This window comes from Orcinus orca, chromosome 1 (genome assembly GCF_937001465.1).
Source record: "Orcinus orca chromosome 1, mOrcOrc1.1, whole genome shotgun sequence".
Classification (NCBI taxonomy): domain Eukaryota; kingdom Metazoa; phylum Chordata; class Mammalia; order Artiodactyla; family Delphinidae; genus Orcinus; species Orcinus orca.
In genome coordinates this window covers 169,686,470-169,705,229 of record NC_064559.1, presented here as the reverse complement: position 1 = coordinate 169,705,229, position 18,760 = coordinate 169,686,470, and the positions used below count along the sequence as shown (strand labels likewise).

The 18,760-nt window shown below is 40.8% G+C and overlaps 2 protein-coding genes across 13 annotated transcripts in view; one reads left to right on the top strand and one right to left on the bottom strand.

Moving 5' to 3' along the window:
• OSBPL9 (oxysterol binding protein like 9) overlaps positions 1–4,591 on the top strand; it is a 167,526-nt gene extending 162,935 nt beyond the window's left edge. For all 8 annotated transcript variants that reach the window (XM_049700106.1, XM_004273865.4, XM_004273866.4 and 5 more), the window contains 4 exons: positions 650–728; positions 1,557–1,648; positions 3,529–3,664; positions 3,891–4,591. In XM_049700106.1, coding sequence (XP_049556063.1) covers positions 650–728; positions 1,557–1,648; positions 3,529–3,664; positions 3,891–3,965 — 382 coding nt within the window. In that variant the 3' untranslated portion in view covers positions 3,966–4,591. The remainder of the gene's footprint in view (positions 1–649; positions 729–1,556; positions 1,649–3,528; positions 3,665–3,890) is intronic.
• Positions 4,592–4,813: 222 nt separating this feature from the next.
• NRDC (nardilysin convertase) overlaps positions 4,814–18,760 on the bottom strand; it is a 92,006-nt gene continuing 78,059 nt past the window's right edge. For 4 of the 5 annotated variants that reach the window (XM_049700054.1, XM_033435531.2, XM_033435533.2 and 1 more), the window contains 12 exons: positions 18,014–18,164; positions 15,972–16,099; positions 14,231–14,393; positions 12,315–12,346; positions 11,929–12,067; positions 9,921–9,968; positions 9,581–9,633; positions 9,079–9,162; positions 7,176–7,266; positions 6,795–6,911; positions 5,710–5,799; positions 4,814–5,554 (listed from right to left, as the gene is read on the bottom strand). In XM_049700054.1, coding sequence (XP_049556011.1) covers positions 5,357–5,554; positions 5,710–5,799; positions 6,795–6,911; positions 7,176–7,266; positions 9,079–9,162; positions 9,581–9,633; positions 9,921–9,968; positions 11,929–12,067; positions 12,315–12,346; positions 14,231–14,393; positions 15,972–16,099; positions 18,014–18,164 — 1,294 coding nt within the window. In that variant the 3' untranslated portion in view covers positions 4,814–5,356. The remainder of the gene's footprint in view (positions 5,555–5,709; positions 5,800–6,794; positions 6,912–7,175; positions 7,267–9,078; positions 9,163–9,580; positions 9,634–9,920; positions 9,969–11,928; positions 12,068–12,314; positions 12,347–14,230; positions 14,394–15,971; positions 16,100–18,013; positions 18,165–18,760) is intronic. The other variant, XM_033435532.2, reaches the window with a different exon arrangement.

Below are 18,760 nucleotides of genomic sequence, written 5' to 3'. Positions count from 1 at the left end.
ACCTCCTAGCCTCCTTCTATGTCCATGCCTTGCCCTTCCTAATCTGTCCTTTGTTGTAATGCTTATCTTCTAAGTTCCATACCTGCCATACACATCACTGTCATGTCCAAGTAAAACCTGTTGGGGCTTCTGAGGAAGGGATCCTTGCTTAGGAAAAGAGGTAAAATCGTTTGACCCAGAGGTCCCTTTCAGCCTGAAGATGAAAGCCTGGTCTCCAGCATTGTATCCTTAAGTGAAGCCTTCTCTGACCCTCATCCTAGCAGTGTTGCCCTTGGTCTCCAGTGCTCACCTGAACTCACCACAGCACTTGCCACCCAGAATCTCAATGGCAGTGTCTCCCCACTAGACTGTGAACAGCTCGAGGGCAGGGACTGTCCCTAGTTTGCCATGGTCCCAGCACCTAGCGCATCTCATACCCACAGTTTCTGGGATCTTGAGTCTATTAGCATCTTCTTTAAGGCCCTCATTCTTATAGTTGGCTCTGAGAAATCCAGTTTTATTAAGCTGCCTTCACCAAAGACTTCACAGTTGCTCCTCTGTGTTCTGCTCTGTGTAGGTAGGTCACACTAACGAGATTCTTTGGTAGAGAAATTTCAATTTGAGACTAACACAAATGTTTGTGGTTTTTTGTTTCTGTTTTTTAATCTAGTTCTCCAAATGACAAGAAGTCTTTCTGCTCAATTGAAGGGGAATGGAATGGTGTAATGTATGCAAAATACTCAACAGGGGTAAGAACCTGTGTTTTGCCATTTGTTTCAGGCTTCATTGAATCGTAGCCCATCCCTTACTCTGGCTTCCTTCATCTGGAAATTTAACCAGGATGAGCTCTAATGCCAGCTCTTCAGGGCAAGCCTTTTCCTCCTCCCACCTCTTACCTAGCAGTACAGGTAGTAGAATGATTTTTACTTTCCTCTCTCTCCTTAAAATACTCAAGAATAATATATTAAAAAAAAAATGCTTGACACCATAGTAAGCACCCAGTAAATGTTAGCTATATCGTTAGAATATATGCTATGTGTGTTTATAAATAAAATGAGGTGCTAAACTATTAACTCGTGTGTTTGTATATACACAGTTTGATTTTGTCTAAGAAATGTATTAACTCCCTGGCACCAGGGATACAGAAATGAGTAAGATAGTCCTTGCCCTCAAGGATAGTCCTTGCCCTCAAGGAACTTGCAAACTACCTAATTAAGGTAGGAGGGAGGTGGTATGGCATTAACAGGAGGAGCCAATGAATTGGATTTTGGACTCAGAATTTGAAATTTAAAAAGCACTTCAGAGTACTTAACGTTAGGATTAGTTGTCTAGCTCTCCAAGAGATTACATCCCAAGCATGTAGCACATAGCCACATTGAAACTGTCTGTTGAATTGAGCCTTTACCAAGACTTAAAACAAACAATTATAATTTAGGCTGAAGACTGCATATGGAACTCATTGTCTACATCACTAACATGTGGGATTTCATGATTAAATCTGTTAATGGGAAGAGTTGACTTTTCCTTCTAGAACAGTGTGAACAATAAAACATCTATCTACCTCTTCTGTTTTCTAGGAAAATGTAGTTTTTATAGATACCAAGAAGTTGCCTATAATCAAGAAGAAAGTGAGGAAGTTGGAAGATCAGAATGAGTACGAATCCCGCTGGTAAGGAGGTGACATAACTAGAGCTTGCAGCAGTGCTCTTGCTATTGGCCAGGCATAGGTGCAGGGCTGGGTTGTAGAGACTGTATAGCGGGGTGTAACAGAGCACAGACTGAGTTTGAATGCCTGGGTTCATATGGAGCTCCACCACTTGCATTGTAACCAAGACTATAAGCTACCCTCTCTGCCTTCTTTCCTGAAATGGGAACTACCTCAGCATTGTTGTGAGAACTAAATGAGAAAAACATGGAGCCTACGTATGATGCTTGGCATATAATAAGTATAGAGTGTATGTTGACTTATCACCATCTTTATGGCTTGTAAGAGATGGTACTGAGGTCCCAACTGAGATCATATATATATCAAAACATCTTTAGGGTCTCTTTTTTTTTAAACATCGTTATTGGAGTATAATTGCTTTACATTGTTGTGTTAGTTGCTGCTGTATATCAAAGTCAATCAGCTATACATATATCCCCATATCCCCTTCCTCTTGTGTCTCTACCCACACTCTCTAGGGTCTTTTTTGTTTGCAAGAAACTTAAAAAAAAAAATTCCATTTCTGAGTATTTTAGTATGTATCTGTAAAGTGACTTTTTCAAAAAAACACACAAAAAACACCAGCCACAATATCATCATTGTACTTTTTAAAAAAATCAGTTATTCCTTAATATCATCAAATATCTAATTGGTATTCAATTTTCTAGTAGTCTCAAATGTCATAATTTTTCCCCCTTCCATTTGTACAATAAAATCAGGATCTTTTAGTGGTATGAGGAATCATGCACTAAAGTTCTTTGTTTAGCATATTAGGGGATTTCTTAAGTGAAGAAGACCTTACAAACTATAACCCTGCCTGTGTCTTTAACTTGTTAACAGTCTGCTTGCCTGGACTGCCTGCTCATAGTTATAAGTGGAGATCTGTAGACATTTATGCTCTGCTACTCACACAAGGGGAATCTTAGGGTGTCTACTTTTCTAGCTCCTAGGAGTCTTCACTTTATTTTATTTTATTTTATTTTAATTTATTTCTTTATTTAATTTATTTTTGGCTGCGTTGGGTCTTTGTTGTGGTGTGCGGGCTTCTCATCGCGGTGGCTTCTCTTGTTGCAGAGTACGGGCTCTAGGTGCGCAGGTTTCAGTAGTTGTGGCGCACGGGCTTAGTTGCTCCGCAGCATGTGGGATCTTCCCGGACCAGGGCTCGAACCCGTGTACCCTGCATTGGCAGGCCGATTCTTAACCACTGCACCACCAGGGAAGTCCCAGGAGTCTTCACTTTAAAGTGTTGTTTGGACCAGACTTGTCTAGTTATCATTTTCCAGGCCTTGAGAGGAAGCCAAATCTTTTACCTCGCCTTAAGTCTCTGCAGTGCATCTCTTGACCCTTATTCTCTGTATTCAAACTGCTTCTCCCAGATTTCGTTATTAATTCCAGGGGAGTCTTCATGAAATAGAATTTCTCAGGTCCTCTGATCTGATCTTACTATATACCCCTTTTGGTTTATACTAAGGGACACTGAAGCCCTAGAGAGGTGAACTGACAGCCCCAAGGTTGCATCACTAGTTAGAGGTACAGCCAGAAGTGGAATCCCAGTCTCAGCTGTTTTTTCTCTGTTGTCCTAACCATATATCCAGCTTTCTGCCCATCCTGTATTTCCTCCTTTGACAACTAGCAGTGGAATCTTCTGAGACCACTTCTCTGTTCTTTACTCCAGTGCCCTGGTGTCAGCCGAAGATTTATAGTCTGTGAACTACAGCATTTAAAGCCATTTGACTTGTACTGTAGTTATATAATATTCTAGATGGATCTAGCCTTTCATTCTCAAGACTGCTAACTCCTCTGTCCATCAAGTACTTATTAGTACCTTCACTTCTTTTCTTTAGCCTTTGGAAGGATGTCACTTTCAACTTAAAAATCAGAGACATTGATGCAGCAACTGAAGCCAAGCATAGACTTGAAGAAAGACAAAGAGCAGAAGCCCGAGAAAGGAAGGAAAAGGAAATTCAGTGGGAGACAAGGGTAAGCTTGCTTTGGAAGCCTGCCTCAGTCTCCCTACTGCTGTTCCCTGAGCTGTAACTTATTTGTTCATTTCAGTGAATACTGAAGTACCGAGTAAACATGGTGATGAATGAGATGAACACTCATTTCAGTGTTGGGGGGAGGGGGAGCACATAAAATAATTAAAGGTATGATATTATAGAAGTACAGAGCAAGTGTGTAACTGAATTCTCCCCTTTTCTTTTAGTTATTTCATGAAGATGGAGAATGCTGGGTTTATGATGAACCATTACTGAAACGTCTCGGTGCTGCAAAGCATTAGGTTGGGAAATGCAAGGTTTGCTCCTGGTGACCCAGGCAGGAGGCACAATGAAGTAACAGTCTTCCTTTGGGAGAACCTATTCACTCCCTTCTTATTGCAGTGGTTCCTATCTCAGGGATACTGGACTTTCTGATGCAGATGAACAATTAAAGCGAGAAAAGCTTCCCTTTTTCCTGTTCTGTGGCAGTTACAGTGTTGACTTCGGTCTTGAGAAAAAACTTCAGGTTTTGAAAACAAGATGTCTGCTCCTTTTCCAAATCCCACGTTATAAATCCCAGTCTCAAACTCTGCACTCTAGTATTGCTGTTGAGATATACAACATCTGTTTCCTAGCTCATATAATCTTGGGTTCTATATATATACACACACACACACATATATACATATATATAGGTGATGCCAGGTTTTTCATAAATACGCCATGTACTGTAAATATTGGTTCCTCTGAGTTGTTTTAGAAAATTTAGCACAATGTATTAAAACCACATGTTAGGAAATTTCATGGTCTTACCTACAATAACTTTTATTTTGGAATTGAACTATTATTAAATTGTATCCAACTCTGGACTACAGTTTAATTATACTCAGTGCTTCTTAAGCCTTCATAAAGTAATTTTTCCAACCTTTTTTTTTTTTAGTGTGTTTCTTTTATTATTTTTATGATTAAACTTGAACCCAGTTATTTGGCAGCCTTGAATACAGGAGCTAGCTTTTTACAGGGACTCTTGAAGTAATGAAGGGGTCCATCCTTTTCTTTCCTTAGGCTCTGTGTTCTGTCTTTAGCCCCCACAATGCTATTGCGCATGTTTTAATTGAACTCTCAAGTAGTACACATAGGGCTACCGACATTTTATCCAAAAATATTTTATTGCCTTAGAGAATTTGGGAAGAATGTTTATTTTTAGATCCCCACCCCACACCGAAACAAAATATAATTAATAAAAGGAATGCCACAGCAGCAAATGGCTCATTCTGAAGGGCAATACAGAATTACCTTTATTTTTAAATACATTAAAAACAACAACACAGGTATTAGTATTAGCACCTCGCATTTAGGTACTAAGAAGACATCAATTACATAGGGCCTCTGAAGCCTGTCATACAGAACTGGATTCTCAATCTGAGAGGACCAGGACAGGCCAGGGCGTCTCAGATGGCTCCTGCAAGCTTTTTGGTTACATTGGCCCACCTGCTAATTTCTCTCTGCAGCTGCTATAGTAACTGTTGGTTTGTTAGTCACAACAGGAGGGGCGGGGTGGGGGGAACGACAAATTCTATGATGCCAGTGCAAAAATTCAGTGGAAGCCCTAAGGCAGTAGTAGTGTAACTAACTTCATAAAATTCAAAAACACCTTTAAATACACAGTGCTTCAGGCCAATGAGATTGCAGTTTATTTGACTATTTTATGGTAGGGGAGAAGGTTAAGTCTTGATGTGAAAGCCCTGATATCAATAACGGGGATGGTACAATCTGCCAGCAGAGGAGAGGTTGGCAGGTAGGTTAGCTGCATCACTTCACAAGAAGAGTTTGAATCCTCACCGGAAGGGGTACCATCCTCTTCCGGCTCGTACTTCCCAAATCCAACAACCTGAAAGAGGCCAAAGACTTGAGGTGAGAGAGAATGCTGACAAAATTTGGGGACCTGTTAGGATCTCTGATACCAATCTAAACTCAGGGAATGGTAAATGTGCTAAATGACAACCCTGGAAAGGACAGAGCTACAGCTTAGGTAACCATACTCACATGAACGCTGAGCATTTTACTTCCTGGTCCTCTATGGGCCTTGAACCAGTTGACTAGGTCTGATTTTGAGAATGATTTCAGTGCTTCAATCTTAAAGGGGGAAGGGAGGACAGGAAAGAAAGGAAGCTTTAAGAGACTAACAGCGTATTTTCTGTAAGGATATTAAACGTAACAGCCTGCGCAGACCTCCTTGATCCTGCTTTTTGCACATCGTTTTACTCTTCCACGTTTCAGCTGGCTCCCAACCTTCTGGAGAAGCATAAAAATGAGCCTCTGACACACCTTCATGTTTCTTAGCAGTGACTGACCCTGACAGGTAGCAGATGGTGTAATTACAGCTGAGTACTGTACGCTGAGCCAAACCCATCACACCTTAGTGTCACCTCTCAGGTACATGGTAATGGTACACTCTGGCTTCTAATAGGAAAACCGCAGAACCTGAAGAGCTGGGCTGACTGAAGCCTCTTGTTAAATAACCCCTCTGCTTCAATATCCTTTGGTAATTCACCACATAGGGTTATAGTATCAGAGCTATGGATTGCAGTGCCCAGAGCTCTTTTCCATGGGATTTATTACTTTGGGCTAGAATTTGTCACAAAGACCTATACACAGAATCCTTAAATCTGGGGAAGGAACTCCATAAAATTGAGAACCAGAAGTTCTCAATTTTCTTTAAGTAGCTGAAGCCGTTTTTCTCCCAAACCTTATAGGGAACCTAAGCATATAATAAAAAAGTGGAAAAAAAATGTATATATATATATATATATATATATGCAGAAGTGAATGCTGTACAGCAGAAATTAACACTTTGTAAATCAACTATACTTCAATTTTTTAAAAATGGATCTGAGTGAAATTGGGGGAGCAGAAGTAAGGATTAGCAAGCACCCTGCTCACTTGGCTACCTAAGGCTCTAGAGAAGCCAGTCTGGAAACAAGATTTGATCAATCACATCAAGGAATGGGCAAGTAAATAACTTGCCCCAGGTTTCTCTTCCACGCAATACCAATTTGCTTAGAATTGTGTCTCCTGTTAAATCAGGAGTCCCTTTCTGGGCTGTCTTACTCTGAAAACGGTGTTACTACCTCATGGGCAAGGCGATCAAAGAGATACTGCTGGGTCACCACTTCATTCCAGTTCCTGTCCACCTCCTCCCCAAGGTGGGTGTCCTCGCACTCCTTCAGCTTGATCAGAGCTGTGACCTGTTACCATCAGAAAGAGACACCCTCAGGTGTGGCCTCACACCAGTTCCCTCAGAACACACTTGGCCCTGTCCAGTCTGCTTTGTAATGGACCTGCCAGCATGATGGGGAGGGATGAAGCTGAGAAGACATGGTCAGATTAAGGGGGGTGCTATAGAACTCAAGAACCAGCCAGCATACAGCACTGTTAAGACTGGTGTCTAGTTGTCATGAGGGCTTGGGTGGGCCAAGGAACAAAAGACCAGGCCAACACAGTAAAGTCACCTGGGTGTTGAATGCATCCTCAGTGAGGTTCTCAATCTTCTCCTCGAAGCTAGAAAGAAACTCTTCTATCTTCTTATCAACAACTTCAGAGCTGAAACAAAACACCTTCAATTACAAGTCATCAGTGACCAGGTCTCAAGCAGAAGGCAAAGGAGAGAATCAGGGCTAAGGCATATTTCCAGGAAAGAGGCTGAAGTGATATTCTCCCCTAAGCTGTGGGAGGGAAGGGAACGGTGAAGAACCCTACCCCTACCCCGCCTCTAGCCCGATTTCCTGGTATCCTCACAGGAAGCAGTAGACAGCCAGGCTGACCATTCCAAAGCTGAGAACCAACAAGGCCTTGTATTGGGTTGGCCCAAAAGTTCATTCCGTTTTTTTCCATAAGATCGGTCTAGTAGCGCTTAGTTGTCTTTAACTTCATTCAAAACAATTCTGTTAGATTGTATTGTGACAGCTGTCATATCAGTGTGCATTTAAAAAAATATATCAAAGTTGGTGAATTTTTGTGTAGCCATTTTAATATTGAATATGGAAGAAAAAGCAACATTTTCGGTATATTAAAAACGCAACTGAAACGCAAAAACAGATCTGTGCAGTGTATGGAGAAGACGCTGTGACTGACTGAACGTGTCAAAAGTGATTTGCAAAGTTTTGTGCTAGAGATTTCTCACTGGACAATGCTCCACGGTCGGGTAGACCAGTTGAAGTTGAGAGTGATCAAATCGAGACATTAACAGAGAAGGATCAGCATTATACCACACAGGAGAAGGCCAACATACTCAAAATATCCAAATCAAGCACTGAAAATCATTTGCACCAGCTGGGTTATGTTAATCGCGTTGATGTTTGGGTTCCCACATAAGTTAAGCGAAAAAACCTTCTTGACCACATTTCCCCATGCAATTCTCTACTTAAACGTAATGAAAACGTTCTGTTTTTAAAACAAATTGTGACAGGCAATGAAAAGTGGATACTGTACAATAATGTACAGAGATTGTGGGGCAAGCGAAATAAACTACCACCAACCACACCAAAGGCCGATCTTCGTCCAAAGAAGGTGACGTTGTGTATATGGTGGGATTGCAAGGGAGTCCTCTATTATGAGCTCCTTCCAGAAAACCAAACGATTCATTCCAACAAGTACTGCTCCCAGTTAGACCAACTGTGTCCAGGTGGTCAAGAAAAAGTGTCCAGAATTAGTAAACAGAAAACACATAATCCTCCATGAGGATAACGCAAGACCGCATGTTTCCTTGATGACCAGGCAAAAACTGTTACACCTTGGCTGTTTAGTTCTGATTCATCCACTGTATTAGCCAGACATTGCACCTTCGGATTTCCATTTATTTTGGTCTTTCCAAAATTCTCTTAATGGACAAAATTTCCATTCCCTGGAGGACTGTAAAAGGCACCTGGGACAGTTCTTTGCTCAAAAAGATAAAAAGTTTTGGGAAGATGGAATCAGGAAGTTGCCTGGAAAATGGCAGAAGGTAGTGGAAAAAAATGGTGAATACATTGTTCAATAAAGTTCTTGGTGAAAATGAAAAATGTATCTTTTATTTTTACTTTAAAACCAAAGGAACTTTTTGGCCAACCCAATACCTTGCTTGTAGCATGAATGCCAGGTCGGGCATCCCTGCCTTTCTGGTCCTCAGATATGCCTGAAGAGAGGAAGTAGTGGCTAGCCCTGTAGTCACCATAGGACTTGAGTCAAGCCCTATGGGCCCACTCCTCATACTCACCATTGCTAAGTCCAGGATCAGGCCATCTATGAGCCAACCCCTGCAGCTGTGACTAAATGGGAATCAAATGGTCAGAGCTGCCTGAGGTTTAAGGATGCAGTCCCTATTCTCTGTGCCAAGAAAAATAATAGTTGGGCCCATCTACTCACTCGTTTACTCACTTGTATTTGGTTGCCTGAGTCCCCACGGTGACAGAGAATCCTAGAATCCCAGATGTATTCCTACAGGTAGGGTAGACATGGTACCTACAGCCAGAATGAAAAGTCCTATGAGCTCAGGCAGTCACCTAGGCCCTGTCCTCAGAGGCACTAGAGAGGAGTGGGAAGGGTTTCTGCTCATCCCTACTGGACCTGAAGGTCCTGGAAGAGGATCCATAAATGTGTACATGTATTTTACTCTCAGGTTAGAGTATCCAACCCTCTACTGAACTGTGGACCACAGGCTAGCTTTTTCTCTTGCTAATCTTGAAGCTTGACCAAACTGAGAGCCTGATCACAGTCCAAGATGCAAATTCCAGAAGTTTTGACCAGTAGGTACGACTCTAAGGCATGAAAGGACCAAAGAGCTCTGAGAGATTGCTCAGTCAGGATATTTGATAAACTTAAGCCTGCAAAGTAAGCCCCAGGTCTTATCTGAGCTCAATTTTCTTGCCAGCAGACTTACCCAAGGGTCTGCTTGGTTCGAAGGAAGTCAAAACAAGGCTCTTCCATGTGCATCTGTAATTCAACATACCATCAGCTCAACTCCTCCCAGCAGAGAAACTTCCATTTCTTCCCCCAAAAGTGTTACACATGACCCCAGAGTCCAGCCTCCCTCCTAAATCGCCCAGGCCCCCTGTCCATATTCATACTGGGTGAGAAACACTAAATAACCATCTCACCTACCAATCACAGATCTCTGACCACTCCCAAGTCCCTAGCCCTCAGGGAGAAAGGCCAGAAAGCCAGTCCTCACAGTGGGTCAGGGGCTCATGAACATCGTGACTCTCCTTTATGCAACTTACCACAAGCAGCTCCATAAGAGTGTATTCTTTCAGGCTCCTGGCACCTGACTGAAAGAAAAAGCTGATCTGACCAACTGAAAATCCAATGGCTTACAGGGCTTTTTAATAATCCAGCTATTCTCAGCAACCATTTATTCAGATATTCAGAAGAGTACTATCCCACTCTTCTCTTCCAAGAGTTCATCATACCCTCTTATTGCTATACTTTCTGCCTTCCCACAAAACAGGAGATCCGTGAGGACAGAAATCGTGCTTGATGATTTGTATTCCCAGCCCTAGCACAGAACTGCAGGTAGACGTGGAGGTGAGTCAAATAATCCCTGACCTGCCTGCCAGCTCCTGCCCAAAGAACCCAGAGGACACAACCTAAAATCAAGTACTTGCAGTTCAAGGTCCTAAGGAGGAGAGCAGGAAATGTCTGGGTAACTGGACCTATTCCTCAGATGGAGAGGATATGAATAGGAGCTTCTGCAGCCACACACACGGACCCAAAACTAGTTGATAAGAAAAATGCATAAGAGGCAGATACCACACTTGGAGACCACATCCTGGCTATCCTGGAGACTGGCAAAACAACAGGATGAAAGAGGGCAGGAGGCCAACGAGCAAGTGTTGCCAGTGCATCCCAGTCAGACTCTTGCAGGCTCCTCTGATACAGACTCATTACTATTCCTTCCTGCTTCACCTGAGGAAGCTGAAGCCTCTGTGCCCTGCAAGCCCTGTTTATCAGCAACAAGATTTCCTGTATGCCTCTGAAAGGATTGCAACAAAACTATTCAAAACCTTGTATCAACTTCCTGTTCAAAATGCTCTCTGTGAGGAGGGAAGTGGTTTCCCCAAGGGAAGCAGTTTGTATTAGAAGCTAGTGCTAAGAGGTGATCCATGGAAAGCACCTCAACAGACTCCATCTTACAATACAAAATCCTGCCTGAAACTGGAGAAATACTACTCTCTCTGGGTTAAGCACCAGAAATGTAGACAGGGCTAAGCAGGGCCAGGTCATACCATATATGAAGTTTGGGACCTGGTAGTCATTGCAGCTTCAAATAAGCTGAGAACCTGGAAAAAAAAAACCAGGTAGCTACAGCCAGAGGAAGACAGGCTCTACAGACAAGCTGGGCCTCTAGGGAAAGATTCAGGCCCAGGGCCAGAAACACAGGAAAAGGACAAAGTGATGGTGAAGCCATGCAGCCCTGCCCAAAGTTCAGGCCAGGAATCTTCACAAGGCCAGACAGAGAAGTGACTTCCTCATGTAGACAATCCAGGACCATAGCAGCAGCTATAGGAGCCCCAGAGTTTGGGAAGTCTGAGATCAGTCTAGATAGACACAGGTCCCCATAGTCCTAGAAGTGAGTATGACTAACCACAAGCTAAAATAGTCTATGAGCCAATTGAGAGAGTTGCAGAGCTCTTCCTTATTTTAAGCACCATCCCATCTCTCCAGAATTATGTGGAAAAAATACAGGATTTGAGGACAGAAGGTATAAATTCGAGCCCCAGCTGGTATGACCTCAGGTAAATGAAGGACCTCAGATCCATCATCCATAAAACAGGTGATAAATCCTATCTCTCAGGTGCTTTGAAACCTTTAATTATGACTCTGGTATTCATTCTGTTTACTGTGTATTGGTTGACTGGCTATGTTTATTTTTGTCACATTTTTAAAACTGTCCTTTTAACAAATGTCCTCCTGCTCCTTGGAGTTCTGACATGGGAACATGTAGGAATTTCCAGCCATACTTCAGTCTCTGTCCCTCTGGACTAGTGGTTGGGTGATTAATAGAAGCACTGTGATTGAAAAAGGATCCATTTCACTGACAGGAACAATTTTTAAATGTAGTTGCTTCAAGAGTACAAATGACCCCAAGCATATAACCACAGAATAACTGCAAAAGGTCCTTGAAGAGCATAGGCTCACTTCTCCCAGATACTTTGGACCTTCCCCCAGGCTTTAGTGTCCTAAAGATACTTAGCCATGAGGACAGCTGTGTGCAAAGGGGCCACTGACCTGGTAGTATACAGTAACTTCAGAGTTGGCATCACCCTTGTTCAGAGCTCTCACTTTGCATAGGTGGTGGCCACTGGGCAGCTCTACCACCTGGAACTGCACAGGCATCTCCTGCTCCAGAGGTATGAAGTTCAACTTGCTGCAAAACAATCAGTGTGGGTTACTGAGGCCGTGCCTTTATCCTCTTACCTGCACCCCCAAACTGTGAAAAGGTCAGGCCTTCCACAGTCCCATCTGAATTGCTTTGTTTATATAACTAGCCTCAAAAAACCTACTACGAGAAGCATCCCCATTGTGGATTTAGTAATAACTGAGTTTTGGTCTCAAGGCTCTCATGCTATTAAGAACACATAACTCCCACAGAGAAAACTCAAACCAATACTCACTCAACAACATATTTCAGGAAATCCATAGATTCCTAGGAGGCAAAAGAGAAGAAAATAACTATATTAGGCTCTCCTGACATTAATTTCACCCAGAACCAACTAATACCAATATTCTAACTGCTTGGGAAGCCCTGGAATGCATTAGGAAAGCAGATATCTATTATCCTAAATGCTGGTCATTCATTCACTGGGCTTATCATTCACTGATTCAATACTGATTATGTTTGTTGAATACTAAGGCTCTCAACTGAAGTGGCTCTTTTTCTGTTCTCCCTTGGTGCGTTTACCTGTTTACCTGTTTACCTGTCCACTGTGAAACTTTCCCCACTGAATCAAACTTAATTGTTCAGTTTACCCCACTAGGCTGTGTTTTAGAAACCTGGATCTATTAATACAGAGCCTGGCATAGAGTGAGTGACAGAATAATACTTAATACTAAGTGAATGATGTATCCCCTCCCCCTCTTAAGACTTGTTTTCTAACCTGTGAGGGATAAGTGGAGAGGTAAGCTTATCTCTAAAGTGGTTTCTGCCTGGGGCAATTCATGGTACTAAGTCCTCTGAACCAAAAGGACCCCTACACGGTACTCCCACTGTGCTCAGAGAAGCAGGCAGCTATTCCTGCTCTTCTCCGTTTTTAAACTTTCTGTTGGCATGACAGAAACCAGGGCTGGTTTGGGGGTTGGGGGATAAAGACAGAGAAGTAGGGAGGATAGCAGCCAATCTCGAGAGTGGCCATTTATATATTCCATTAAAGGGCCAGTCCTGAGAAACTGGGAGGCCATGGAGGAAGAGGTCAAGAGCCAAACAGTTCAGGGACTGTCCGAACAAGCACTCCTGGCTGGAAGAGGCCTCAGTTAGTTACATGGTCCCACAGACACATCCAATTCAATATGGATCAAAACCAACTCCCCATATGGCCCCAAACCTACACTGTTCCTACTCCTCTACCAACCCACTGGTTCCAGTAAGAAATCTGGGCATCATCCTAGAGCCCTCCCTTCTCCCTCACCCCCACAGCCAATCAGTCACTGCCTTTGATCATCCTCTGCCTCATTATTTCTTAAGCATTTCTTTTTCATTTATTTTGCCTAACCTCAGGCTTCATCATTTTCACCTCAACTTTTTTATTATGGTAAAAATACATAAGTTTACTATCTTGACCTTTTTTAAGTGTAAAGTTCTGTAGTGTTAAGTATATTCACATTGTTGTGAAATGGAACTCCAGACTTTTCATCTCGCAACACTGAAACTCAATACCCATGGAAACAATGACTCCCCTTCTTTCCCTCCACAACCCCTGGTAACCACTATTCTACCTCCTGTTACTGTCACTACTCTAGAGATCTCATATAAGTGGAATCATACTTCATGTCAACTTTTATAACAGTTTCATAACTGGTCTCTCTGGATCTTTCTTAATGACAAATCCTCTTTTAAATTCTTCAGTGGTTCTCCATTTACTATAAGATAAAGCCCAAGCTCCGTAGCTTGACATACAAGTTTGACACACAAGTTCTGCCTAAGTATATGTGAATATATATATATATATATGTATATATATATATATATATACACATACACACACACACACACACACACATCCCTCACCACTCCCCAGCTCCCACTTTAATTTCTATATTAAACTGTTTGTAGTTTCCACAGTCTTCAACAAATGTAACCAATACCATATATTTACCAAACCCATTTAACTCAAAGTCCTGTCCAATAGCAGCAGTCTCCTTCATAAGAAAGTCTTGCTTAGCATCGGAGGGGCCAGGTTCCCTTCTAAACAGACTGTGACAATGCTGGCCTGCCAGACTACAGAGCTTCCCCTTTAGGGAAGAACTAATGCAATTCCAGAGCCCAGAATGGCATTCAAACCTGGCCAGCAGCAACAGAGCACCTCACACTCACTGTGCTTGTGACATTTCCTTGTACCAGGCCCTCAACAAAGAGCTGGGATTTTAACTCTCTGACGAAGCTCAGCAGAGACTCAAGGGAAAGGCCATCCATCAAAGCCCGATACTTGTCAATCATAGACCAACGGGCATATTCCAGGATTAAAAGCCGAACGTCTCTGTACAGAGAGCAGAAAAAAAAAGTTTTATTGTAAGAAATGAATCTTAAGGGTAAAGAAGGATTTGATTAAGTTTCTACAGATGATGTGTTCTAAAGAGACGCAATTTCTATCACAACTTAAGATAGGGAAACAATGTCATAATCACCAAAAAGCATTTAAAACTGCATATACAAACTATTACATAGATTATTAGCTCATTGGTACAACTCACTTATCTGTTTCAATTGCAAAATAAATTATTTCACATAAGCTGCCAGATGAGCCACACACCAATTTAATATTACTATTTTGATTTGAAATCTCACTAGCATTTATTAATTACTGGAGGTGATCATCATGGATATCTATTACTACAATGACAATACAGCATAAGTGGCTCCAGGCCAGAATCAGACTAACCCCTTCCCACACACAGTAAGCTGTTTGAACATGGCAAGTTACCTAACATTTGTGACTCGATTTCTTCATTTGTAAAACAAGGGAAATAATAATGGCTACCATTACAGAATTTTGGTGAGAATTAAATAAATAAGTGCACTTAAAAGTTCTTAGGTCTATAAAAAGAAAAGTTCTTAGGTCTAACACATAACAAATCTTCAATAAACAGGTGTTATTATTACTCTACCACATTTTAATAAAGTAGTATTCAGAAGTTATGGGATACACAGGCTATTTTTCATTATATCAATAGTTCCAGACAACTCTCCTTTCCAATTTATATTTGGTTATGAGCTTTTGTAACTTTTTGTGATCAGATTATTAGTTATTACATGTCTCTAATTCTTAACTGCTCCCTCCCCTGCTTTCGAGTTTTGGACATTTATGGGCTCATTATAACTATGTCAAAAGCAGGGCCTCTATATAAAGTTGTGCTCTTCGTTTTCCATTTATAGATGCCCAGCAAGCAGATCAAGTAGGGGCTTGCAATCCTTGTGCACAAAGGGCTGTATCTGCTCAGAGGGAACTTTTTTCCCCTTCCACAAAGGCTCTACCTGCTGATAGAGGTTACCCCAAGGGTGTACTTTTTTCTGATTCACACAAAGGTAAAGAACAGGCTCTGATGAAAAGGCCCAGGAGGGTTGCCTATTAGCAGAGGGTTTAAGCATTAGTACACAGACTGTCAAGTTTTTTTGCTCTCTTCTGGAACCCTGGATGAATTCTTGGATAGTTGCATTTGTCAGATAAGTGATGTGTTAGGCAATTTAACTCAGCTACTTAACATAACATCCAACACACTAAAATCACCATATAATCACCAGTAAGCAATTTTGAGCCACAACAAAGTCAGCATTTTTTGAACTGTTATTTACTTACAAACTTTGGAAAAAGCACCCTTTTTACCTTTAGCCTCTAATTAAGTATAGTAGGCTGCTTGCAGTCCTACTGACAGATAGCTACTTACACTGGGTTTAGAAATCCTATAACTCTGTGGGCTGTTTTCCTAAAACACAGCACATTTCTATCACATCTGAATTAGCACTGAAACTACAGCCTCATCCCCCACACTTAATTTCCAGGAAGGCAAATACTTTCAGGCCTTCAAAATATAAGCTGATCCCATCCATGTATACCCACTTGGCCAGAGTCTCAGGCTTGATGAGGATGTTAAAGTAGGTCTTCTTCAACTGCTCAGTTATCATTGTAAAGACAGCTGGTGTGGAATTGAACTCCGCTAAGTAGTCAATAATAAGCTGAAACAGCAGCTAAGAAGAAAAGAAAGAAGCACCTTAAGTGGAGAAGCATGGCAATCCACTAATGTTTAGGGGGAAAATGTTTCCCACTGGCTTTTACCAGGGGCCCAGTATGGTAACAGGCATTGCGCAGGACATAAGAGAAATACTAATAACTCAAAGAATCTTTAGGAGCTAAAATTCTCAATAACTGTCAAATTTGGAGCAATGAATTTTCTTTTTATTTTTTATAATTTTTATGGGTATTTTAAAACATTTTTCCTTCCAACTAAACTTAAAAATAATTTTATCCAGCATGTCCACTGCCCCTAAATGTGATTTTAATTGGGAGAATGTAATTTTGGAAATAATGACTTTATATCAACCTGTTCTATCCAGAAACATGACGAGTCTCTCCCTTATTTAAAGTCTTTTTTATATGCTTCCAAAAGATTTAGTTTTCTTTAGATAGGTTCTGTACTTTTCTCTAAAATAATGTTGAGTAATAGATGTGATCATGGGTATCCTTGGCTTGTTCCCAACTTTAATGTTCAGCATTTCATCAGTTAGTGGAACATTTGCTGTTAGTCTTTTAATTAAGGTTTTTATTTTGGTTAAGTAACTTCCCTCCATTACTACTTATTAGGAATGACCACTCAAATTTATCAAATGATTTTTTGGGCATTTATCACTATATTCACATAGTGTTCCTCAACTGACTTGTGTTATAATGATTTATGTTCATCAACTTCCTAATACTGAACAACCAACCTTTGCATTCCTGGCACTTGGTCATGGTGAATTATTCTTTTTGTTCTATTGTTGAATTTAATTTTCAAGTTTTTAGAATGTTTGACTCTGTATTTCATAGGTGAAACTGATCTCCAGTTTTACATACATATTTATAGTCTATATCAAGTTTTAATGTTAAGGCTAGGTAAGCTTCATAAAATGAAGAACCTCAAATAGTTTTCTATGGTTTGTATTTTTAAAAAGCTCTCCAGGTAATTCCAAAACTTTAACATGTTTGGATTTTAAGCTAAATTATATTTAGGCTTTTGAAGGTTAGTAAAATATTCCATGGTGTCTCCTCCTAAGACCAATCTTTGTTCCCCGGGGAGACTGACAGGGATGAGGGTATAAAGGAGAGAACTATCTAAGATATGGAGGCTATATCACCTCTTAGCACAGGTCTAATTTCTGCCAGGTCCTCTCCTCCAGATTTTTTCTTGTATGAGTGCAGTTCCCCAAACTTTAATATATGTTCTACCCAAGAAACCAAGATATAAAATTTGTTGTTGGGTACATTATATTATTTTACCTGGTACTTGATGATCTAATCCTTTAGCTAGCATCCCATATTATTTCTTCCTTTACTGATGAAGTTTTTGACAAAGTCACACTGAAACATATTCTTTACCAAAAGATAAATCACTGACAAGATATAAACTCTGTTTCTAAAGAGTCAAAAACTTAGAAGGAAAACAAGACACACACACTTGAAACAATGGAAAAGAGTGCAAGAAGAGGAAGAAACAACACAAACATCTGAGTTCTACTCTATGTCAGGCAATGTGTCAGGTGCTTTAAATTTGTCCTTGCTGTATGGCATGAAATTATGCTCAAACCAGTCCTTAACACCAGTGTTGGCTGCAGAGAAACTGACAGCAAAGGGAAGTGAAATCAAGCCTGAAGCACAGGCTGTGTTGTATCCATTACTAATGCATACAACACTGATTAATGTAATTAATTAATTAATATATGTTGGTCTTGTGCGCCCAAAGTTAGAATACCTGTCATCAGCCAAAAAACCACAATAATTCATATTAATAAACATTTCTTTCTATGTACCGCACCTCATGCACAAGCCTCTATGCTTGGTGCTATAGGCACAACAAACATAATATTTTAAAGCTGCCTGTGAGGAAATTAGAGCACTGTACTTACAGGTAGTTTGTGGTTGAATCCTTTCACTCGAATAATTAAACCATGTTCTCCAGCTACCAGCTTATACTCCAGCTGTGCCACATCTGCTTCATAAGCTGGTTCCGCAAGGTTATGGGTAAGGATATTGACAAAGATATCAAAGAGGACCACACTAAGAGTATAAAATGCAAATAGCATCATTAATTGGCAAGAAATAGACAAATGGATTTGCTTTGACTTAGAGTAAGAAACTTCACTTTTATAAAGATGTTAATTCACTACTCCAGAATGTAAAACCATATATACTAATTGAGTTCAAAGGTAAATACAGCATACCCAGGACTCAGTTTCACACGGGCATTACAGAACTCCCACCTTCAGCAATGCTTCCCTATATTTTTCATGTCGCACACACAGAGAAAATGTAATACTGGGTTGGCCAAAAGGTTCGTTCAGTTTTTTCCGTAAGATGGCTCTAGTAGTACTTAGTTGTCTTTAACTTCATTTGAAACAATTTTGTTAGATTGTATGTTACAGCTGTTATATCAGCGTGTATTTAAAAAAAGACATCAAAAATTGGTGAATTTTTGTGTAGCCATTTTAATATTGAAGATGGAAGAAAAAACAACATTTTTGGCATATTATGCTTTATTATTTCAAGAAAGGTAAAAACACAAGTGAAACTCAAAAAAAAAATTTGTATAGTGTATGGACAAGGTGCTGTGACTGATCGGACATGTCAAAAGTGGTTTGCAAAGTTTTGTGTTG